General features: G+C 40.0%; 1 protein-coding gene across 3 annotated transcripts in view; it reads right to left on the bottom strand.

Moving 5' to 3' along the window:
- Positions 1-20,907: 20,907 nt before the first annotated feature.
- LOC126149645 (speckle-type POZ protein B-like) overlaps positions 20,908-26,069 on the bottom strand; it is a 63,630-nt gene continuing 58,468 nt past the window's right edge. For all 3 annotated transcript variants that reach the window (XM_049915827.1, XM_049915828.1, XM_049915826.1), the window contains exon 3: positions 20,908-21,416. In XM_049915827.1, the coding sequence (XP_049771784.1) occupies positions 21,347-21,416 (70 nt within the window). In that variant the 3' untranslated portion in view covers positions 20,908-21,346. The remainder of the gene's footprint in view (positions 21,417-26,069) is intronic.

Below are 26,069 nucleotides of genomic sequence, written 5' to 3'. Positions count from 1 at the left end.
TCTGCAACGACCTTCGATCTAGTTGTACGGGCTGATAGAGATTTCAGAGCTGCTTGGCTGTCTGAATAAAAGTGGATGCTACGATGTTTGTAGGGTCTACTCTAATTCTCCTCCGTGCACTTGCTGATAGAAGATGTCATGTAATACTGTGGCCATCTTCCCTAAAGAGATTCTAGGCAGTACACCAGACCCGGTACATTCATCTGTTCTCGACCTCTCATCAAACCACTATATTATGTCTCCTGCACGGTTTAGTGGTTCGTTCTTCCACTGCTCCCTGCCTCCAACTGTTACATGGCAGGGTTTATTGAAACAGATACAAGTTATTGTATAGTTAGTCGGCATTTCCCGAGCCAGCGCCATACTAATTTGGGATTCCGTATATTCTAACTATATCCAGCTATTTCCAATTTTTAGCCTTTATGTCCCTGCCGCTGTCTCCATTTTAAGCCACAGGTGTAAGGCTGGCATGTCTAGCGTAATATCAATCCCAAGAGTGGATGTCCTGCTAATTCCATCTGTTTGTGAAAGCAGATCAGTCTCTGCACTTTGCCAGACTCCCTAGCAGCCACCTTCTGTTCGACTTTGTTCATATTATAGGCCTATAAATTACCAATGGTCTTTTTACAGAGGTGTATATCCAGTAAGTACTGGGTTTAGACCCAATTTTACCCTACAGCAGCTTCTAGTGCTTATAAGATTGTCTTTCGCAGTGGAACAAATTATTTATGTGAGGTGTTCATAATATTTTTCCATCTAGGGCTACCTCTAGATACATTACAACCCAGCTATATGTATGTTCAATAAAAATTGGACACATGTTATATGTCATTGTTTCTGCAATTTGTCTATACTACCATCTCCTACAATAATTACTATTTCTCCTGAAACATCCTGTATAATTATTTGGCTCTCGACGGGTCATCTAAAGTTTTCAGTGCTAGACGCACGGCATCGTCCGAACCCTGACGCACGACATCGTCCGAACCCTCGCGGGAATACAGTGTGGCCGCGAGCGAGTGGAATAATGGTCGGTGAGGAGGGGGGTGGGGGAGGGAGGGGGGAGTACCGCACATGTGGTATACGGCGTCTGATGAGGAGCGTGTGTAGATATGTGCTGCAGAGAGGTTGGTTGCTGTGTCCCGACAGTGCCCACCGTCGGAGCTTCGAGTCCTCCCTTCGGCATTGTCCATAGTTTAAGTTAGATTAAGTAGTGTGTAAGCTTACTTGGTCCCATACGTTCTCACCACAAATTTACAAAATTTTAAATCCAAAATACTGCATCTCGGTTCCTACAATAGTGCAATAAGTGCGCACTGGTTAGATGTAACTGAAGTGAGTCTCCATCTCGGATTGTGGTTAAGGGCGAACCCCAAGCGAATGGCCACGAACAGTTGGGAGCGGAAACTTAATGTCATCGGAACCGTGTTGAAGGACCATGATATGCGATCGTTAGAGTGACTGCAGAAAGTTCAGTTTATAAATACATACATACGTAGCAAAATTTATCATGTCACAGCTGTCTTACCGATACTGCAGGTCACGGCACATAAAATATTAGCTGTAGCCTCTTGGTATGTGTGGAAACAAAATATCTTCAAAGTATCCTTCCACACGGCGACTTTGCACAGGCAAAACAGAGGACATGGAATTAAAGACGTGCCTTTAAACTAATAGATGCCACTAAGACAAGCATCACGAAACTTCTGTTCCTCTCGCTAGATCCTGGAGATAGGAACGCTCCTGTTAATGTAGCACGCCAGCCTAGATTACGTCCGAAAGTACTATGGCGATTGGAGCTGTATAAGACTTCCACCAGCACAAACCAACACTAGAACCGTCTATGATTATATTACCAGACATCGTCTACACAAACCAATTCCGGTGAATTAACCTACAAAATACTGGAGAAACGTCTGGAAAAATATCAACAATAAAATTATACCAACTAGAGTCAGTGCCGTATGGTGCGACGTTGTAAACGAAACCATACCCTCAGCGGAACGATTATGAAAAATCAAATTGAGACCATCTTCATACTGCGACAAATGTGGGCTTCTAGAAACTGTAGCGCACATCTTCTTATGTGAAAATAGAATCAGAATTTGGAACTGAACTACGAAGAAATTAGCACTATCCACAGAACCGCAGAAAGTCATATACCGATAACTGAAGCTTTACACCTGACTGGAAATGTTACCCGTCCGCAAAGAATAACAGTTATTCGTGGCTTCTGGGACAGTTTGTGTTGTACGTCGTAATAAACAAAACTTAGAACTTAGAAGAGTGCATGTTTTATATTGCAGAAGAACATTTTAAGCTGAATAAGAATAACAAATATAAGGAATGTTTTAAAAAAATTTTATCTATTGCTTTATGTGGGCTACAAAGAGATGGACAGTTTTATTGATTAGAAGCAGAATACTATTCTTTCACTTTTTTTTATTCCTGGAATATTCTTTTACGTCGGTTCTTAAATCACAACTGTTCTAATTTGGCAAACCCCCTCCGGCTCCGAAACTTCTTCCATTTGTTGAAAAATATATGGCTTCCTTACAGACTTCATATGCATCCAGTGCATAATAACTTAAATTGTGAATATATTTCTGAATGAATGTTTGTTATTTATTTTTCCGTCAACCTGTTCACTGTTATAAGTTATGTTCCACAAGGATCGCACGCGATTGGAGGCGACAATCTGTAATTTATTTTACCTTAATTACTACTTCAATTTTATTCAACAATTTAAAGGAATATATGAGTGCAAACATGGAATACATGTGAATAATTCAGCTGCTCAGTGACAGGTATGGGGGAGGCACTGTGGCCAGGCCTCGGATTTTCGGCCCCTGCCCTCTTTGCCTCCGCCTACCTGGTGCTGAAATTCTTCTCAAACTTTAAAAAAAGTAATAGTGCAGTGGTCAGAACGTCTGTCTAGTAAGCAGCAGGTCTAGGTTCGAAGCTCAGTCGGTCACAAATTTTCATCTGCTGTCGTTGATGATGATGATGTTTGGTTTGTGGGGCGCTCAACTGCGTGGTTATCAGCGCCCGTACAATTTCCCAATCTTTGCTCAGTCCAATTTCGCCACTTTCCTGGTTGATGATGAAATGATGAGGACAACACAAACACCCAGTCATCTCGAGGCAGGTGAAAATCCCTGACCCCGCCGGGAATCGAACCCGGGACCCCGTGCTCGGGAAGCGAGAACGCTACCGCGAGACCACGAGCGGCGGACTCTGCTGTCGTTGCTGTATTTCAACGCGCTGTGACAGTGCGGACGTCGGTCCTTCGATATTTAAGATGCAATTGTTTTTTGAGGCAATAGAGGTGATTCGCGAACATTAGTCTTGCCATCAAAATAACGGGACTCCAACGGAAGCCAATCCTTAGTCATACCTTCGTGCCGGAGCTAACCCATGCCATATACATGCGAATTAGATTGTAGTTCATATTTAGTCAAATAACGAGTGGTCAGTATACAAGTATGCCGGCCAGGGTGGCCGAGCGGTTCTAGGCGCTACAGTCTGGAACCGCGCGAGAGCTACGGTCTCAGGTTCGACTCCAGTCTCCGACATGGATGTGTCTGATGTCCTTAGGTTAGTTAATGTAATACCCGCACGATGATCCCTGTAGTCATACTGTATCATTAGCAGCCCGCGAATGTAGTACTATGTTCGTTAAATCGGATTACTGAAGCTGAGGCCAAATGGAGACAAGCGACGACGCCACAACACTATCTTTACTTAGGTAGGTAGTCAGCGCAAAATTATGTGCGCCACCATTAACGTTGCCGTAAGCAGTTTGACAGCATAACACCACCACAACTACTGACAACCTGAACCATTATCATCACGCAGTTGTAACTCGCAGTGATTACAAGTTTCTCATGTTTGTCAAGAATAGCGGAAAGCGCCTCTGAAGTTCCGTTTCCATTACGCCTAGGCAGGTGAGAATCCTAAATATCAGTAATAGGTCACCTAGCGAAGAGAAGAGTCCACGTATTGTCTCAAGTTCTTGCAGTTTGATGTTAATGCAGTTCCAGATGGTTTCGCACTAACGGGTTCTTTTGGCTATCTGAATACTCATATTGGAATTATATAAGTGTAATTACTAGAACGTTCAACTACCTTAATAACACCTCATTCTGGGTTGAATACGACTCGGAAAGAAACGTTAATTTGACGTTTCCATCCATCTCCTGACGTCTTACTGAATGAAGTCTGAAGTGCACGCACAGTTGTGTTGCCCGCCGCAAGGATTCTGTGAAGTGTTGTGGCAGCTGGCGGTCATTGCTGAATACAGACAAGTGCTCCAGGGGAACTCGTCTTTGTTGCATTTTTTCCATACCGTAATTAGCACAATAACATAAGGCTTGTTCTGCTGAAGAACTTGATGCCCACAAGTCCTTAAATAAGAATCTCCTAACGTGAGTAATGCATGAAAGGAAACAGACTTTTGGACAAAACAATGGACAGCTCCCTGCTTTTTGCGTTTCCGATAGCGCCTACGATAAGAATCTGGTGTCATATTATGTTTCAGAACCCTAAACTGTTTATTTTTTTACCTCATACTAAAACAAAAGTTATGATATGAGAAGAGGAAATGACTTATATGCTTCTCAGGAACTAGAGTTTTTCGTGTTTATTTTCCCACTTCATACTAAAACAAGGGCGTTAAAATGAGAAGAAGAAATGAAAAATACGCTTCCAAGACATAATATTTCCTTGTGTGCTACTACTGCATACATGAAAGCCCTGCAGTTAATTTTTGTATGTTGGATAAATTTTGATATCACCTCACATTCCTTTGTGAGAAGGTTCCTATTTTCATGGGATTCATATAGAGTGGACATTTCATCACTGGTTAATATTCTGATGACTAATGACATGATACCCATTGCAATTGCTCCATGGCTCCTGTGAGTAGAGTCTCACATTGGTTACTATAAGAACACGCAGGCAGTGATATCCGCTCACTGCGGTCAGAGACAAGGTGATTTCTTTCTGTTTATGGCGAAGCGTCTGTTGCAGTGTCCACGCTCAGCCAACATAAACAAATCGCGGCGGCATTGGGCACTGCTGATCGCTGCGCTTGTCGCGAGCCGCGACAACAAGAGCGCACTGTCTCTGCTAACGATACTATGGAGTTAATACATCTTATTTAACGTAATATGCAGGACGTGGGTTGGGTGAAAATTCAGTTAGTAACTTCCCATCGCATTAAAATACTTTACAGTCATATTTGATGAATTATTTATTGTTGGTTGTCTCTCTAATGTTAATAGTATTGATTCAGATTGTGCATGAAAACGAAAACACACACAAACACACACACACACACACACACACACACACACACACACACACACACACACACACACACACACACACACAGACACACAGTCATTGATTCTAGTGAGGCTGACAACTACTGTGTGTTGAACAACACATGCACCAGTCAGTTCCTCAGTTGGCGTCGAGTGGATGGCATTTTTCAATTACCTTGCATTGCAAGAATTGTAAGGAGGAGCCTGAAAGTAAATGGACTTGTATGCTAAAGAGCTGCCACAAAGCGAAGCCTGACCGATTATCAGATAATTGTCCACATGGGTTTTGTGGACGAGTATACTTTTAGTAGCCGCGCGGGATTAGCCGAGCGGTCTGAGGCACTCCAGTCATGGGCTGTGTGGCTGATCCCGGCGGAGGTTCGAGTCCTCCCTCAGGCATGAGTTTGTGTGTTTGTCCTTAGGATAATTTAGGTTAAGTAGTGTGTAAGCTTAGGTACTATGCTCCTTCAGAGGAAAAACACCGAAAATGTCGAAAAATTCTGGTTCAAAATGGTTCAAATGGCTCTGAGCACTATGCGACTTAACTTCTGAGGTCACCAGTCGCCTAGAACTTAGAACTAATTAAACCTAACTAACCTAAGGACATCACACTCATCCATACCCGAGGCAGGATTCGAACCTGCGACCGTAGCGGTCGCTCGGTTCCAGACTGTAGCGCTTAGAAGTGCATGGGAAAAATTCTGGAACCAAGTCGAAAATACTATGAGCAAAATTCACCAGGATGACGTGAAAATACTAGTGGGAAACTTCAACTCTCTATTTGGGCAGAAAAAACCTGTAGAAAAATCTTTGGTACAAATTCAACACACCGAAACGCTTAGACCAATGGCACACGTCTGACTGACATTTGCCAACAATTCAACCACAAATGGACGTCTTCCCAGTTTAGGAAAAAACCAGTTCCCAGGTAACATGCTTAGCTAACAGGTGCAAGCTGCTTTCGTTCGCCATTCGCGACTCGCTGAAAGCCAGATTTTTAATTCTTTTGTAGCACAGCTACAAGCAGGCTGATAAAAACTCAATAAGGGAATCGTAAGACAACGCTCGAGCAAAATTCGTCTAGCTACTTTCAGTAACTCTTAGTGTCAGAGCGAAAACCTTACGGTACTGCCAAATTCATAATGCCACTTTTGTTTTCTACCGACATATTTTTTGTTGTTGTGAATACATAATTTTACCTATGAAATGTCACATTTTCATAATACTTGCGAATGGTACAGGAAATGAAATAAATACAGATCTTTTCGAAGTCAAAAGTTGGTAATATCCTACTAATTCGTGTTAAAATAGGTTCAATCGTCTCACAGACACTTAATGATTTATTAAGATAGACTGCCGTCGTGATGTTTCTGTAGGAAGCTGAATTTAATTTGTATTAGTACAGTGAATATTTTAATTGCATTTTCCATTAGTTTACTAAACGCAACAGTAATTATCAAAGAGAAATTAATCAGCAGCAGAATTTTCTTTCACGATATCTAAAACGATCTGACAATGCTAAAGTTGTTTACATATTCTACGCCTGTAGAAACCTACTGGTTCTAACGATGTCATTAAACCAGAGTAGTTTTAAGAGTATTTCCGTCTAGAAATGAATTGCCTTGACGGTTGATCGATCAAGAGCGGGAAAGGTAAAATTTTACAAATACATGACGAGAGGGACAAGTGCTTGAGAGAGGACTTCCCTATCAATACAAGTGCCTGACAGACGACTTTTCTATCAATCTCCTGGATTGTTTTGTTTCTCAAATCAACATAGTGCGTTATCATACAGTAGCACAGGTGATGTAGTTTTGTTGCTCGATTTTCTTACACTGCGAAAGAAAGGTGTCTCAGTTGTGGCAACAAATGCCAGCTGTGTTGCACACACCCTGGGGGCAGAATTCGTAGCCCAAAACACACTTTTGGAATTATCAGATGTAAAATATCATGTTCACGTTACTCTTTCCTCGAGTTTACGTCTTTTGATGGGGCACAGCCTTTATTTCTTCTTAGGAAGTTGACAATAAAGGCAACAAAATACGTCACCAGTAACAGTACTGCATAGGAATGGTCGATGAGTGACCTGATGACGTTCAATAATAGTCACTCCATTGATTTTTGTTGTTTCGAATTAGATCATGCAGTACTCCTACACCAGACTTCTGACCTTTGCCTGTTGAATGCAAATGTCGCATGATGGTTACATAGTAATCTATCACATCTATCAGTAGTCGAGACTTCCTTAATGTGGAAAATCATTCATGCCAGAACGATCTTTGTTGAAACACGAATATCTTTTTCTGGCGTATTTTTACCAAAAGCACTCGCTCCAAACACAGTTCAAATCTTTCTAGCTGCCTCCTCTGCATTCACCCCTCTGTTATACCAAAAGTAAACGTTGTGTTGCAGATGTTACACCTTTTTCCACTTGCGACTCAATTTTACAATGCTTAACTGTAGTTCATGATTTTCAAGTATGCAAAATCCAGTGCTTAACTGCAAGATGATAACTAGGACTTCAAATTCGAAAATGACGGTTGATACATACACTGACAACGCGGCGCCGCGTTCACATGGGAGGCGCCGGATTTCAGGCGGCGGGTGGCGTCTGGCCGGTGGCCGGTAGCCGCTGCAGCGCGAGGAAACGCTCGAACGGAAGCTGTTATGATCGCGGCGCAGCCACGAGCTGTCCTGCGGAATTGTTTCTGGAATACTTGTCGTTGCTGGTGGGTAGAATGTTAAGCGAATTATCTTCGATGCTCAATCAGAATCATAACTTTAGACCGAAATGTGGAAAAAAAAAATTGTTGGACACGAACAGGCGACCATAAGCTTAGAATGCATGACGATTACCATTTCTTCTTTTCTTTTTTTTTCTTATTGTTCATTATTGATCGTTGTGTTTGGTCGTTGCGGACGTCGCAGGACATCTTGTTCAAGTTCGGTGGTTGATCCTTCCACTCAGTTTTTTTTATTACAGAGGCCAACCGGCTCTCTGACCGAACACACTGAGCTACCGTGCCGGCTAGCACTAGACCACGGGCTCACACAATCCGAGAACAACTTGGAAGTAGACAACACTTCCTCCTAACGCTTCCGCATCTTACAGTGTTGCCATATTGTGCAGATGGCCGGTCAGTTTTATTGGCTACGTTAAGTGAATAGACTCGGACTTAGTCTCTGTGGCAGGCGGCCGGCGGTCAGTTTTTATGTCTAAAACTGTACTCCAATGTGTTTCATTCACGTATCTGTGTGGCGCTAAAGTGTGGTTATGGATAATACGTATGCTCAGATTGCGAATGTAACATCATAAGTAAAGAGAGGGAAATGAATTAGGCGTCCTTCGTCTTCCGTAACATCAAATATATTTTAGTTATTCTATCTTAAATGAACTGCGCAGAAAATCATTCACCAGAAGTAAATAACTTGTTAGCAACATCAGATGATATTAACAGCTTTCCGGCGCGGGTTAGCCGTGCTTTCAATGGCGTCATATCGCGGATCGCACGGTGCTTGCGCCGGCGGTGTTTTTATGTCCAAGGCTGTACACTTGAGATATTTCGTTTCCCATGAAATGGTGGCAGACGATGCTGTGGTGTCTTCGAAGCGCGAGCTTCGTCAGTGCAAGATATCTCATCACAGCTGAGCGTACGTTTTCTTCCTGCTGCTAGTCTAATGGACAATGGCAATACTGTAGACTACTTTTTTACAACTATGTGATCATCGATTTATGTTCGTGGGTGGTTTATAATTATGTTAGTAAAATCACTCGATATTTTTATGTCCTTTAAATTACATTTGCTTCATGATTCGTATTGAAGACGTAGGAAACATATGTTATTTGGTCCAGGAAGCACGTTCCAACATAAATTGATGCTTACACTGACATTTATGGTTCGAATTAGTCGTCTTATCCATCACATGGATAACGAGGATGCTCCGTTTCGCTACAGTTGTTTCATAGCTAACAAGGGAACCTCCCTATAAGTTGGCGCAGTGGATAGGCCTTGAAAAACTGAACACAGATCAATCGAGAAAACAGAAGTTGTGTGGAACTATAAAAAAAAAAGCAAAATATACAAACTGAGTAGTCGATGCGGACTGTGATGTCCTTAGGCTAGCTAGGTTTAAGTAGTTCTAGGTCTAGGGGCTGATGACATAAGCAGTTTGGTCGCATAGTTCTTGAAGCCATTTTTTGACCTTTTGCGTAAATTTTCTTTACATAAACGGCCGTATCTTTAGATTGCGTTGAGATAGAAGCTCACTTTTTTTACACCACCAAGGGACCGGTTACCGCAAGAAGTGCGATACATTTCCGCTTATTATGTCTACCCGTTCTGGAGGTAAACGGGTTTGAAAGGTTGGGTAGACCGATAGACGGTCAAGAAAGTGAGACTAGTAGGGTTCCGTTTTTACCGGTTTAGGTGACGAAGTCCTAACAACGAAAACAGCTACGACAGCTACTGAAGATGAGAGCCGCATAAATAACACCCCCTACTCTTTATTCGAAATGTTCTAGTTGTAGTCGTTACATCAGCATATTAATCGTAGCTACGCTTTCGATCCAAATCACGTTTACAGGAATGCAAATAGAATCCATTCGCCTATACACGTTGTAATTCACATCCCAGTATTAATGCTACCGTGTTTTAGAAGTGCGAACATTCCCATTGCTAGGTAGCTTAAGAAACACTTAGGCTAATGAACGTTTTCTGGCTGTGGCGAGTCTAGTGGAGAATTCGAAACAGTGCAGAATATGTTTGGCAGCTATGTAGCCGTTTATTTCCTGAGGTGGTGCAGAATTATCCCACTAAATTTACCCTCTAATAAGAGTATTTTGTTATTTCGATAAACATCCCGAATGATTATCACATAAGCGGTGACATAAAGGAAGAAAATTCATGTTTTTGAGCCCAGAAAGCTCTATGGAACAGAATCTGTAGATCATTTTACCATTTTCATTGCGAAATTGCCGGCTTATTCATGTCTGGGGTAATAATAGAGGGCTGTTTGCCTGGGTTGTCTGCTAGCGTAGTGAAAGGAAGGTCTGGTTTGTTTTCGGTTCTAATCTCGATGGAGGCAGGTAGAATATCAGTAAAGCAATTTTAAGAAATTCTCGCGCCCTCAATACTTTTTATCGCTACCTTTATTCTGTACTGCCGCCCTGTGCATGTCAATATGACACTCTTGTAGAATTTCATACATGTTACTGCCTACTTTTTCCGCTTCTGTCAATAATGGAATTGACTTAAGGTTGGCACTGAATGATTTTTAACTGAATTTCGTTATGAATCTTCACGCATTGCTAAATTTGCACACTTTCATGGTAGGTCAGCAACGGTAATCCAGTAGGACTGGTCTGAACGTTGACACAGACCGTTTCGCGGCCGAAAGCGGATAATATTTTGCTAATTCGTAACGATCCGGCGTTCTTTGTCTTACTAAAACAGTTATGTTATCTCGATAAGTTGAAATTCATTTTTATTGGTACAGTTCATACCAATTAGCGTTTCTTCCTTCATTCTGTCTTATATTTAATTGTTGTATTTAACACACTAATCAGCATTAATATAGTCTTACAAATTATTGAAAACAGCCTAAAAAAGTTCAGATAGTTTGTCAATTTCACGCCTGTGCATAGTATGTTGGTAGCACTTCGTCGCCTTGCCGGTTATGCTGTGTAGCAGACTTTAAAGCCGTGCGGATCAGCATAACGAAAAGGCGAGGGGTCTCGCTCGTTTTGTCCACGACTGTACTTTCACAATGACTCCTTTGAAAAAGATACACACTGCTTTCTTCCCAACCCAAGTTTTTGCTTCCTTTATACTGAGTACCTTGTTGAACAAGAAACTTAACTTTAATCTTCCTTTTTTATATTTTAATTTTACTGATTGCAAATCCTGCAATTGAACACATTACTTTAATTAGTCATTCTGGCTGTAATATGCCAAATTCGTATGCACTAGTGTAACCAACAAATGTAACTAATGCCCGTTAGCTCCCACGCTAGATAACATAGTAAAATCTGCCACGTAAAACACATGCTTAATGTGCACTTGATAGAAGGACATTACACAAAACAGCTTGCCTCTGTGGAGCTAAAATACTGCTCACAGAACCTATTTTTTGTCATAAAATTCCTCTCGTGTCAACTTCCTCATCTCAGAGAAGCACTTGCATTCTACATTCTCAATTATTCATAAATGTATTCCAATCTCTGTCTTCCCCTTCAGTTTTTACCATCTACAGTTCCATCTAATACCATGGAGGTTATCTTCTCATGCTGTAACACTTAGTTCCTTCTTCTTGTCAGTGTTTTTCATTTATACCTTTCTTCGCTGATTCTGCAAGGAACATCCTTATTCCTTATCAGTCCAACAAATTTTAGTACCAAATTTCAAACGCTTCAGTTCTCTTCTTTTCATTGTACCCACAGTCCATGATTCACTACCATATAATTCTGTGATCCAGATGTACATTCTCAGAAGTTTCTTCCTCCAATCGAGCCCTATGTTCTGTATTAATACACTTTTTGGCCATGAATGTCATTGTAGGCTCCCTTATATAATTTTCCTTGTTTTGACTTCAGAGAATTATTTTGCTCTTACAGTAGCAGAATTCCTTATCTTTGCCTACTTCATGGTCATCAATTTTGGTTATTAAACTATTGTTAATCTCATTTCTGTTACTCCACATTACTTTCCTCTTTCTTCCATTTATTCTCAATCCATATTTGGTACTCACTAGAATGTCCATTCCATTCAACAGATCCTATAATAGGTCTTCCCCTTCACTGAAGACACCAATGTCATGAGCAAATCCTATCAGCAATATCCTTTCATCTCAAATTTTTATCCTACTCTTGAACTTTCTTTTTATTGCCTTCATTGCTTCTTTGACATATGGATTGAACAGTAGGGGTGAAAGACTGCATTTCTGTCTTACATCCTTTTCAATGCGGGCACTACATTTGTCTTCCTTCTAATTATTCTGTCTTGGTCCCTGTACACATTGTATTTTACCTGTTTTCCCATAGCTCACTCATGTTTTTCTCAAAATTTCCAACATTTTGCACCATTTAACATTGCCAAATGCTTTCTCTAGACAAACAAATCCCATGAACATGTCACATAATTTTTTTTAAAAAAAATTGCTAGGACATCCTCTACCAAATACAGAATTTCACAATGGCTGAACGCTGTCATTGTGTGAATCTTTTTGTTGTGCCTATCATGACTCAGCATCTCCACTAAATGGTGAGTAGCAAATTTCCTTCTGTAATATTGTTACATTCCATCCTGGAGTTTCCATTGTTTGAATTTTACAATATTATGAGCAGGAAAGTCACTACTCACCATATAGCAGAGATGAGGAGTCCCAGATAGGCACAACAAAGAGATTATCACAATTAAATTTTTCGGCCATTAAGACCTTTGTCAACACTAGACACACACACACACACACACACACACACACACACACACACACACACACACACAACTCATGGAAATGCAACTCACACACACCACACATGACTGCAGTCTCAGACAACTGAATCCGCACTGCCTTGGCGAAGGCCTTAATGGCAGAAAGCTTTACTTGTGAGAGTCTTTCTGTTGTACCTATCTGCGACTCAGCACCTCCACTATATGGTGAGTAGCAACTTTCCTTCTCATAGTATTGTTACATTCCATCCTGGAATTTCCATTGTCTGAAATACAGAATTTCAAACTATTAACATGCTTCCACCCTTCCCACCTGTCACCTGCCAGTCTTTTCTTGACAAGACATCACTGCTGATTAGCAAATTGTTTTGAAGAGTTTTTATTATTATTATTTTTCTTATTATTTCAATTTGTTATGTAGTTATTCTACATATAAAGACCAATGGACTCAGAAATGTCGCAGCTGTCCCTGAATAAATTTGTTGTTCATTCCTTCCTATAAGGGTCTCCCTTTCTTCTTCATTATCTTTATGCACCCACCCCCAATTTAATAAGTGCCTTATATCAGATTAACTGATATTTGCTAAATATCTGTTATAAATTTTATACTGAAGGAAAAAGTATACTGGGTTTTTCTTTCAATTGACCCTGTGGCGGGAGTGTGGTAGCATACAATATCGCCAATTTAGTTTTCTTCCAATAATTAAATTACTGCGACATCAATGACGCTATATATGCTTTGATGGTTTAGTCAGGAGCCAAATTTCACTTGCCACACTATCATACCCTGGCTGTGATTGATCTGTGAAGTGGACAACTATGCAGATGGCATTGCATATCAAAGAAATGGTAGTATAAGTCAATGTTGCAAGAGGAGACACAAATGTATTAGAGCTTTGGGCGTCAAATGGAGCAAGAATGTTTATTATAAGGGCAGCATTTAGCTACATGCTCTTTCTATTCTTGCTCACATTTTATAACAATTCAGCGAGAAAAGAATTACTTGCAATTATCAAACTTGATGCCATCTGCAACCACCACTCTGCATTTTTGAACAACCGCAGAAGTAACTACAGCCCAGAGCACTTTAGAATCACACACAAAAAGCTTGTTCCATTTAGCAGATGTTTTAGTTTCATGCGATACGTACCCAATAAGACTGTCAAGTATGGTTTGAAGCTGTATGCACTGTCTGATAGCAAGACATTTTACACTTACAATTCTGAAGTGCACTCTGCAAGAGAGAAACCTGGAAAATATCTTGCATCGAACTAGGAAATTGTCAAGGTATTATCTGAACCCATCAAGGGCACTAACAGATATATAAGTACAGGTATCTGTTATAGTAGTTATTCCTTTAATAAGGCATCTTCTGGGAAACAGGCTCACCTTCATTAGGACACTGGACATAAAAATACACACGCACAAACAAGAATGAAATATTTGCCAAACAGGTCACAAGAAACTGGAAACTGTCTTTTCAGATTTCATTATGACTTCTGTCTTGTTTCATTCCAAACAAAAGGAAACAATGTTGTGTGTTTCTTACCATCAATGCATGAAACTGATGGAATAAACATGACTACATGTAAGTCTGTTAAAGATTTGGACTACAGTGCAATCAAAGGTGAAGTAGACACTGTTAATTACATGTGTACATCCTACTCCACACAAAGGACAATAAGAAGATGGCTATTGGCCATGTTTTTCCATTATCTGGGTATTGCTGGTATAAGTTCCCAAGCATTGTTCTTTGCAAACAATCCAGAAAAAAAACTCAGATGAAGAACATACCTTACAAGCATGGCCTCAGCTCCAATAGAGCACCTTTTGAAAGAAAAGGCTCAAACACACTATTCTACCAAGGGTTATATCAAAGGATTTCTGTCACCTTACAGATCTGCTCCCAAAAGTAATTAAGAGGTTGTTGAAAGGTGCAAGTGGTGCCATCTTTGTGGCGGTAAATAATAATAGTAATAATAATAATAATAATAATACTGTAAGTACTACGACCTGCAATGGTTTCAAGAGATTAGTTTGCAAACAACATTGTTATACGTAATGATTTAAAAAAAAAATGGGGGGGGGGGGGGGGGGCGGGCTATCTTGTTCTTTATAATGACTATATTGTATTTCTGTTGCAATTGATTATGTATTTTTATAAAACTTGCTTTAATAAAGGCCAATGAGAGCACTATAATCTATGGTTACAATTTATTTATTATTTGTCATTAGAGTAACATTGAGAAAACTTCCTGGAAATTTCACTGTCAGATCTTTGGAAATAATTTTAATTTGTCACTGTACATTTTCATTTATTTCACCATGTGAATTTGTGTTCAGATCCTATTAAATGCTGACATTACAAACAATCTTTCTTATTGCTTGTAACCCCGTCTACTAATTTTACCAGAAAATTACAAAATTTTCTTGGTTCAAATGGCTCTGAGCACTATGCGACTTAATTTCTGAGGTCATGAGTCGCCTAGAACTTAGAACTACTTAAACCTAACTAACCTAAGGACATCACACACATCCATGCCCGAGGCAGGATTCGAACCTGCAACCGTAGCAGTCGCCCGGTTCCAGACTGTAGCGGCTAGAACCGCATGGCCACTCCGGCCGGCCAAAATTTTCTTGTTAAATGGTATTTAAAGTTAGCAGAACTGAGTGTTGCATGTGCCCACACTCTTAATTGTCTTCAGCAATGTTCAACAACAATTACTTACCTGTTGACTTACACTTTTCAATTCCTTGTGCATTCATACGACACATCTCAAGGATGAGCTAACTGGGATGGACTGGCAACTAGTGGCTACAGTAGCCACGCAGAAATGCTCTGTACATAGGTAGCAGCTGAATTGCAACCTACCATGGCAAGTTACAACTGTTTAATTGACAGGTGACAATGCTCAAGGGATATAGTATTCACACTTGACACAAAATATATTTTTTTAGGACATTAACACATGGAAAAATTTCTATTTCAAATTTTCTCTTTGCTTATTTGCTGTGGTCAACTTTTATCACTGGTTTCAACATAAAGATACTAGAAAGAACCATGGTAAACTTTGGAATTAAATCAGTAATGAGTGCTTGAAAATTTATGCATTTATTACATTACAATGTGTTTATACAAAAACTATTTTAATGAAGTTTCTCAGTCATCGTAAAATATTTTGGCACAAATTGCCTGAAAAGAAAAATTCCAATATTTATTGCATCTGTTCAACTTTTAGTAAAAATCAACAGCATCTATTAAAACTTTTTTTTATGTCACCTGAACTGTGACCAAATATTTGCCATTATATTGGAGTAACCCATGGACTCTAAAAAGTTACACATGTAACGCAAGAATTGTAAGTGGAAGATACTATCACAGCAGTTCTACATACTGTCAAGAGTCTTGTTCATCCAGCATTGGGACCAATAATCATTTAGGAACATTCACAGAGACCATAACAAAACATGTCACATGTGTGCTTCTGATGTCATCTTTTCAAAATCCCATTCTCTCCCTCAAGCATAGATCATCTCTTCATCCATCCAAATCCCACTGGCCAGCAATGTCTGCAATTCATCCACACTGAACAAAAATATCACCCAATAATACAGCAACATTTAGGAACATGTTACCATCAAACAAAATATTTATAAAATTACTAAACTGGTAATGACAAATGTAAAGCTATGCTCACTTTGAAGGTCTTTTACTGCTGTATTATTATATCTTTGTTCTTCCACGCTGAAATACGTGTACCATACACGAAAGTACTGGTACCTTCACCAACCGTAAATCAAGAATGCTTATTCATGTTCTGTCTATACATCAGTCACATTAAATAAATCACAATCAGTTTTTGAACTGGCTTCCTGGATGAAATTTTACATAACCTACTATCAATGCCCCTTCCATTTGTAACACATATGAGCAATGGACATGTGGCACACCACTGAGACCTAACCTCTTCTTAGCTGTGACCAAGCTCTGAGCACTGAATTTTGAAAAGCAGTCAATAAGATGGGCTTTGCCAAGCCATATTATTGTCATACATAAAATTTTGATATATCTGCACAGCTATTGGGAGCCATGCCGCCATCATCACTTCTCAAAGCTGTTGATGTGGGTGTGGGAGAGGAAACTCACACTGGAAACAACCAACATGGCTGCACACACATTCAAGTACACTATGTGATCAATAGTATTCGGACACCCCCAAAACACATTAGGTGCATTGTGCTGCCATCTACGGCCAGGTACTCCATATCAGTGACCTCAGAAGTCATTATACATTGTGAGAGAGCAGAATGGGGCACTTCGCGGAACTCACCGACTTCGAACGTGGTCAGGTGATTGGGAGCCACTTGTGTCATATGCCTGTAAGCAAAATTTCCACACTCCTAAACATCTCTAGCTCCATTGTTTCTAACTTGATAGTGAAGTGGAAAAGTGAAGAGACACATACAGCACAAAAGCGTAAAGGCCGACCTTGTCTGTTGACTGACAGAGACCACCGACAGTTGTAGAGGGTCGTAATGTGTAATAGGCAGACATCTATGCAGACCAGCACACAGGAATTCCTAAATGCATCAGGATCCACTGCAAGTACTATGACAGTTAGGCGGGAGGTGAGAAAACTTGAATTTCATGGTCGAGCGGCTGCTCACAAGCCACACATCACACCGGTAAATGCTAAACAATGCCTCACTTGGTGTAAGGAGCGTAAACATTGGAAGACTGAACAGTGGAAAAATGTTGTGTGGAGTGATGAATCACAGTACACAATGCGGTGATCCGATGGCAGGGTGTGGGCGTGGCAAATGGCCAGTGAACATCATCTGCCAGCGTGTGTAGTGCCAACAGTAAAATTCAGAGGTGGTGGTGGTGGTGTGGTCGTGTTATTCATGGAGGGGGCTTGCACCCCTTGTTGTTTTGTGTGGCACTATCACAGCACAAGCCTACATTGATGTTTTAAGCACCTTCTTGCTTCCCATTGTTGAAGAGCAATTCGGGGATGGTGACTGCATTTTTCAACACGATCGAGCAACTGTTCATAATGCATGGCCTGTGGTGGAGTGGCTACATGACAATAACATCCCTGTAATGGACTGGTCTGAACAGAGTCCTGACCGGAATCCTATAGAACTTCTTTGAGATGGTTTGGAGTGCCAACTTCATGCCAGGCCTCACCAACCGACATTGATACCTCTCGTCAGTGCAGTACTCCATCAAGAATGGGCTGCCATTCCCCAAGAAAACTTCCAGCACCTGATTGAACGTATCCCTGCGAGAGAGGAAGCTGTCATCAAGGTTAAGAGTCAGCCAACACCATACTGCATTCCAGAATTACCAACATAGGGCGCCATGAACTTTTAAGTCATTTTCAGTTAGATGTCCTGGTACTTTTGATCACATAGTGTATAATACCTTCCAATACTTGTGTATTATCCTATGTAAATTGAAGTTTTATGGGATTGATGGCATTGTCAACCAGTGGTACAGACAGAAACAGAAGAAATGATAAACACAGAATTGTTATAAGGGCAGCATTTAGCTACTTGCACTTCCTCCTCTTGCTCCGGTCACTGATGTTTGATGATAAATCAATGAGGAAAGAATGACTTGCAATTATCAAACTTGCTACCACCTGTAACCTCCACTCTATATTTTTGAACAACTGAAGAAATAACTACAGCCCAGGCCAATTTACAACCACAGACATAAAGCTTGCTCCATTTTGCAGATGTTGTGGTTTTCAGCAGTACATTCCCAACAAGTGTACCAAGTATGGTTTGAAGTTGTGTGCATTGTGCAATAGCAAGACATTTTACACTTGTGATTTTGAAGTATACTATAGGAGAGAGAATCCTGTAATATATCTTGCATCTAACCAGCCAACAGATATTAGGAAGGTATCAGCTGAACCAATCAAGGGCACTCACAGTAATATAACTATTATAGTAGTTATCCTTTAGCAGCGTATCTTTTAGAAAATGGGCTAACCTTCATAGGGACACTGAAAAAGAACATAAAAGAAATTTTTACTAAATGGATCGCAGGAAAATGGAAACTGTTTTTCAGATTTCAAGATGACTTCTGTCTTCCCTCATGCCAGATGAAAAGAAGCAAGGCTGTGCTTTTCCTGCCATCAGTGCAGGAAACTGATGGTACTGATACAACTAAAAACAAGTCTGTTGTAAATTTGGACTACAACGCACAACCATAGGTGGAATAAATAGATACCGGTGAAAACAGGCATAGTAATAGCACTTAATTTGTGGTTATAATTTATTTATAATTTGTTACTCAAGTTGTGCTGAGGAAACTTTCTGGAAACTTATCTGTCAGGTATTCTGTAACAGTTTAATCAGCTCATGTACATTTTCATTTATTTCATCTTGTATATTTGTATGCAGATTCTATAAAATAATTAAGAATAATCTTCCTTATAGTTCCATCTAATAATTCTACCATATTTCTGTTAAATGATATTTAAAGTTAGGAACCTCTGAATGCTGGACAAACCCACTGATGTAACGTCTTCAATGCATTTTTGCAGGGTTAAATGTTCAATGACCATTACTCACCTGTAAAACAAGACTGACATTATATGGATGTGTGGTGTCTGTCCTTTTGGACATGGTCAAAAGAACACGCAGCACGCATTCATATAATTTGTCAGATCCAGCTGGGCAGTGGATGCACCATCTTCAGTGCGGGTGCACAAATACATCTGACCTCCTGTGGCAATCTCAGATCGAACATGGAGGAAATAGGCAGGGATTGTGGATAGGAGGTGCTCGATGGGAGTGTGGATCGGGAGTGACATGTGCCGAGACAGTCCATGCAGTTGTCATAACACTGTGTCATGGATGGTGCAGTGGTTACCATACCTGACGAGTAAGCATGAGATCCCACGTTCTAATTCCAGTCCAGTAGACATTTTCACCCATCCCCACTGATTCTGCATAATGTCCCAATGCAGCTGACAGCAGTGATCCTCTCCATTTCCTTTCCTTTTTTCTCCTCTCCACCTTCAATTTACATATAAGATTGACAAACAAGGTGCATCTGAAAAGTTCAGTGAATGGTCTCAGAAAATGAAGGAAACAAGAGTTACAAACAAAATACATTTACTGGCACTTAAAACTACTCACTGCCAGAGACAACACACTTCTAACATTGACTGTGAAGCTTTTGAAACTTTTAGGCAATGCTTCTAGTGCAATCACTCAACCCACTGTCATCACGTGCTGTTGGACATCCGTATCATTATAGGAGATGAAACATGGTGCAACCAATAGAATCCATGGAGCAAGCAATAGTCAGTGGCATCATTTTCATCCTCTTCCCTGCCTCCCTTGGGTTGAAATTAATGATACAGCAAGTCCTTGCAGTTGAAAAAGTCGATCAACAATAGTTTAATCTTGGATTTTGTCAGCTGACTTTCCTTGGGAAGCAGGTACGATGATGAGCACCATGCCATTGACTGTCATTTGGTCTCTGCATCATATTGGTAGCACCAGGTCTCATCTCCTCTGATGATGTGGATGTCCAACAATGCACAACCATGTTACTTCTAGTGCTTCCCCAAAAAGGGTTTGCCGACAGTTTGCAACAGCTTTACAACCGATGTTACAAGTGTGTTGTAGCTGATTGTGATTAATTTGAAGGTGAGTAAAGATGTTTTGTTTGTATCTATTGTTTCGTTTATTTTCTGAGATCATTCACCAAACTTTTCAGATGCACCTTATATTTCAATTCCTTTTGAATTTTCACAATTTTTGTATGATGACACATCTCAATGATGATGTCAGCTGGGGTGGACAGACTACTGGTTAAGCCACAGTAGCCATGCAGAAATGTCCTGTCCATAAGTAGTAGCTGAATGGCAATCTACCATGATATGTTACCAATGTTTAGTTGACAGGTGACAATGCTCAATGCATGTAATACCCACAGTTTTGACAAAATGTATCTTTTAAAAGACATTGATAAGGAAAACATTTCTATTTTAAATTTTCTCTTTGCCGATTTCTTGTGGGCAATCATTATCAGTGGTTTCAACATGATGATGCTGTAAAAAACTGGGGAAAACTTTGGAATTATATTTTATTCACAAGTCCTTGAAAATTAATGCATTTACTACACTAAAAAGCATTTATACAAAAAACTGTTTAAATGAAGTTCTTCAGTCATTGTAATAATTTTGGCACAACTTAGTTGAAAAGAAAATTTTTCAGCTCTATGTAATCCTATAGTTGTCTCAGTAATTTAACTTTTAATAAAGTTGAACAGCAAGTAGTTGAACTTAATTTTTATGCCTCTTGAATTGCAATTAATTTTTTGTCTCTGTATGCTAGTAAAACATGAAATCTTTACATTACACCATAAGTGTTTAAGAACATGCAATGTTAGTGGAAAAGAGATTATTATGATACTTCTATATACCATCAAGATCCTTGTTTGTTCAATAGTGGGGCCAACAATTGTTTAGGTTACACTCACATAAACCATGACAAAACACATGTGCTTCTGTTGACATATTTACAAAGTCACATTTCCTCCTCTCAAGCAGAAATCTTCTCCTTGTCCACTTCAATCCCATAGCCCATCCACGTCCCCATTTCCTCCATAGAACTGAAAAAAAATCACATACCACCCATTAGAAACATGTTACCATTAAACAACATATTTATAAAAATTACTAAACTGATACTTTGACAGATAAACAGCTACTATCATTTTGAAGGTGTCTCACATCTATATTTTTAACTACATTTTATATGTTCAGCATAATGTCCAGCATGCCTCAAAACTGCTTAGTCCCTGGGCAAGTGTGTATATTTTAGTCAGGACACTTCCAATAATTAGTAACCCCTTTAAAGTTTGAAAAAATTGTATCAGAACTCAATTTATTGGATCATTCTTTTATTCTGAAATGTGTGTACCATACAAATAAAACTTTTGTGTGTGAGGCTGGAACCTTAAGCAACTGTGAATCAAGAATGTAGTTATGCTCTGTCTATATGTCAGTCACATTAAATAAATCATTATCAGTTTCTAAACTGGCTTCCTAGATGCATTTTGACAAGCCTCACACACATGAGAATATTAAGATCCTAGTGGTTAACTGCCAAATTATTCCAACAGAGTGGCAGAGTCTGAAACACTCTTGAAAAGCAGTGAATCTTGCACAGTACTAGGTACAGAATGCTGGTTGAAACCATAAATTGATAGTAGTGAAATTTTTGAAAAAAATTTGAATGTATGTCGAAAGAATAGGTTAATGGGAAATGAAGGTGGTGTATTTGTCGCAGTAGAGAAGAAACTCAAATCCACTGACATAGAAGTTGAAGCTGCAAGTGAGACTGCATGGGCAAGACCCAGTATCAGGAGTTGGCATAAAATGATAATTTGATCCTTCTATCATCTGACAGATGCATCTCCTGATGTAACTGAAAACTTCCGTTCACTTGTAGGTAAGTTCCCCAGTCATACTGAAATCAACAGCAGAGACTTTAATCATCAAATAGTTAATTGGGAAAATTACAGTTACGTCAGTGGTCGGTGTGATAAGACATTCTGTGAAACTTTACTAAATGCCTTTTGTAAAAACTACCCAGAACAGATAGTTATGAACTCCACTGATGACAAAACTATATTGGATCTAATGGCAACAAATAGACCTGACCTCTTTGACGATGTCCCATCAAACCGGTTTCAGTGACCATGACACGGTTGTCGTAACAATGATTACCAAAGTACAAAAGACAACTAAAGCGAACAGAAAGGTATCTGTGTTCAGTAAACTGGATAAAAAAATCAGTAGTGTTGTTTGAAACTTTCTGCACAGGGCAGAACATTGTAGAGGAACTATAGCTCAAGTTTAAAAGAATAGCTGAGCATCCACTGGATAGATATTTACCCATTATAAGACTTCATAATGGGAAGGACCTTCCATGGAATACAGTCACTGTGAAGAAACTTCTAAAGAAACAGAGACTACGTCATAATAGGTGGTCAAACAAAGCATAGGACTGAAGATAGAGAGAAGCTGAATGAAACATGTTTGGCTGTCAAGAGGGCAATGTGTGAAGCCTTCAGTGACCGTCACAGCATAAGATTGTCAAATGATCTTTCACGAAACCCAAAGAAATTCAGGTCATGTGTTAAGGCTGTTAGTGTCACTGAAGTCCTTACCCAATGAGACAGGAACTGAAATTGATGGTAGCAAAGAAAAAGCTGAAATCCTTAACTCATGTTTCAAATGTCCCTTTTTACAAAGGAAAATTTAGGAGAATTACCCCCATTTTAATCCTCGTACCACTGAAAGATGAATGAAATCAGCATTAGTGTCAGTAATGTTGAGAAACTGAAATTTTTAAAACTGAACAAAGCTTCAGGGCCTGATGGAATCCATATCAGATTCAACATTGCATTTGTGGCTGAGTTAGCACCTCCTTGAACTATAATCTATTGTAGATCCATTGAAAAAAAAAAGGACATTCCCAGTAGTTGAAAGAAAGCACAGGCAACAAACATCTATAAGAAGGGTAATATAAGTGATCCAGAAAACTACTGTCCAATATCATTGACATAGATTTGTTATAGAATCTTAGAACATATTCTGGGCTTATACTGAAAACTTTGGATCAAGGTAGTCAGGTAGCCACAGTATTTCTTGATCTCCTAAAAGCATTTGACTCAGTACCAAACCTATTCTTACTGTCAAAATTTTGATTAAATGAGGTATCAAGTGAAATTTGTGACTAGATTGAGGACTTTTTGGTACGTAGGATGCAGCATGTTATCTTGGATGGAGAGTCATAAGAGGTAGAGGTAATTTCAGGTCTGCCCAGGGAAGTGTGTTGGGACACTTGTTGTTCATGTTGTACATTAATAACCCTGCAGACAATATCAGTAGTAACCTCAGACTTTTTGCAGATGATGCAGTTATCTATAATCATGTACTGTGTGAAAGAAGCTAAATACTCACCCATAACTTGATAAGATTTCAAAGTGATACAAAGACTGGCAACTAGTATTACATGTTCACAAATGTAAAATTGTGCACTCAGCAAAACAAAACACAAAATATAATAACCTATGACTTTAACATCAGTGTGTCACAGTTGGAATCAGCCAACTCATACAAACACCTCAGTTTAATAACTGAAAATCGAGGATGGAATGTAACAATATTATGAAAAGGAAAGTTGCTACTCACTAGCCGGCCGGAGTGGCCGAGCGGTTAAAGGCGCTACAGTCTGGAACCGCACGACCTCTACGGTCGCAGGTTCGAATCCTGCCTCGGGCATGGATGTGTGTGATGTCCTTAGGTTAGTTAGGTTTAAGTAGTTCTAAGTTCTAGGGGACTTATGACCACAGCAGTTGAGTCCCATAGTGCTCAGAGCCATTTGAACCATTTTTGCTACTCACTATATAGCAGAATACTGAGTTGCAGATAGCCACAACAAGACGACTATCACAAATAAGCTTTCACCCAGCAAGGCCTTCATCAAAAATATGACACACACACACACACACACACACACACACACACACACACACACAAAAAAAAAAAAAAAAAAAAAAAAAAAAAGCATCTCACAAATACATGACTGCAATCTCTGCTAACTGAAGCCACACTGTGAGCAGCAGCACTGCATGATGGGTGATTGGGGTAATGAGGCTGGGGCAAGGAAGGAGACGGATAGTAGGGCAGGGATGGGGGACAGTAAAGTGCTGCTGTGGAGCGCGCAAGAACGAGGTGGAGCGAGGGTAGGGCAGATAGGCTAAGTGCAGTTGGGAGGTTAGACTGAGAGGGGGGAGGGGGGGGGGGCGTAGTGTGGAACAGGAGGAAAGTAAAAGGGTGCCACTTGATTTTGTATCTCATCCTACAAACCTCTCCCCACCCGCCACTCTTTCTTCATTATATCCCAGTTCTCACCCACTAATTCCACCTCATCCAGTCACATCTGCCGTCCCCCTTCTTCACACTTATCCACCCTCAGACCTGCTATCCACAGCAATATATTTTTTTATTATTGATATCTTTTCCTTGAGCTCATTGTGACTTCACACCAATTTTAGTGAGTTTTTGTCTTTCACTATTGTCGACACCCTCAGATTTCTTCTTGTTTCCACCTTTTAAATCCGTTGCATCTGTTTCATGATTTTTCCCATGTATTTGGGTGTATTTTTGTGAAGTTTCTTGGATGTAATACTACGTTATTTACATAATTTTTCGAATATGTTCCACCACCATAGATCCTTGCTCCTTCAATCTGCATCAATAAAGAAAAGTTTCCTTATCCCCAGCCAAAACCCAGTCCCACATACTGTTCCTGCATTGTCTCCTGGCTCATGGAATCCCCCCCCCCCCCCTCCCCCAAATGCCCTTGCCATCAAATTACCCATCTCTGGATGCCACCCCTCCTTCTAAAATGACCTCCATCTATTCAGATTCCGCCAATACTTGGCCCTCACCAACGTAGTCCCGCAAAACCACATCAACCAAGCCCAAAACTCCTTGCAGTACCTTCTCTCTTATTCGCAAAATTCTCCTGCTATTGTTGTTGTTGTTGTTGTTGTTGCCTTCAGTTCAGGGATTGGTTTGATGCAGCTCTCCATGCTACTCTATCCTGTGCAAGCTTCTTCATCTCCCAGTACATACTGCAACCTACATCTTTCTGAATCTGCTTAGTGTATTCATCTCTTGGTCTCCCTCCACACTGCATTCCAATACTAAATTGGTGATCACTTGATACCTCAGAACATGTCCTAGCAACCGATCCCTTCTTTTAGTCAAGTTGTTCCACAAATTTTGTCTTCCCCCAATTCTACTCAATAACTCCTCGTTAGTTATGTGGTCAACCCATCTAATCTTCAGCATTCTTCTGTAGCATAACATTTTGGAAGCTTCAATTTGCTTCTTGTCTAAACTATTTATCGTCCATGTTTCACTTCCATACATGTCTACACTCCACACAAATACTTTCAGATATGACTTCCTGACATTTAAATCTATACTCAATGTTAACAAATTTCTCTTCTTCAGAAACGCTTTCCTTGCCATTGCCAGTCTACATTTTATATCCCCTCTACTTCGACCATCATCAGTTATTTTGCTCCCCAAATAGCAAAACTCCTTTACTACTTTAAGTGTCTCATTTCCTAATCTAATTCCCTCAGCATCACCCAATTTAATTCGACAACATTCCATTATCCTCATTTTGCTTTTGTTGATGTTCATCTTATATCCTCCTTTCAAGACACTGTCCATTCCGT

Source organism: Schistocerca cancellata, chromosome 2 (genome assembly GCF_023864275.1).
Source record: "Schistocerca cancellata isolate TAMUIC-IGC-003103 chromosome 2, iqSchCanc2.1, whole genome shotgun sequence".
NCBI lineage: Eukaryota > Metazoa > Arthropoda > Insecta > Orthoptera > Acrididae > Schistocerca > Schistocerca cancellata.
This window is presented reverse-complemented; position numbering and strand designations above follow the sequence as displayed.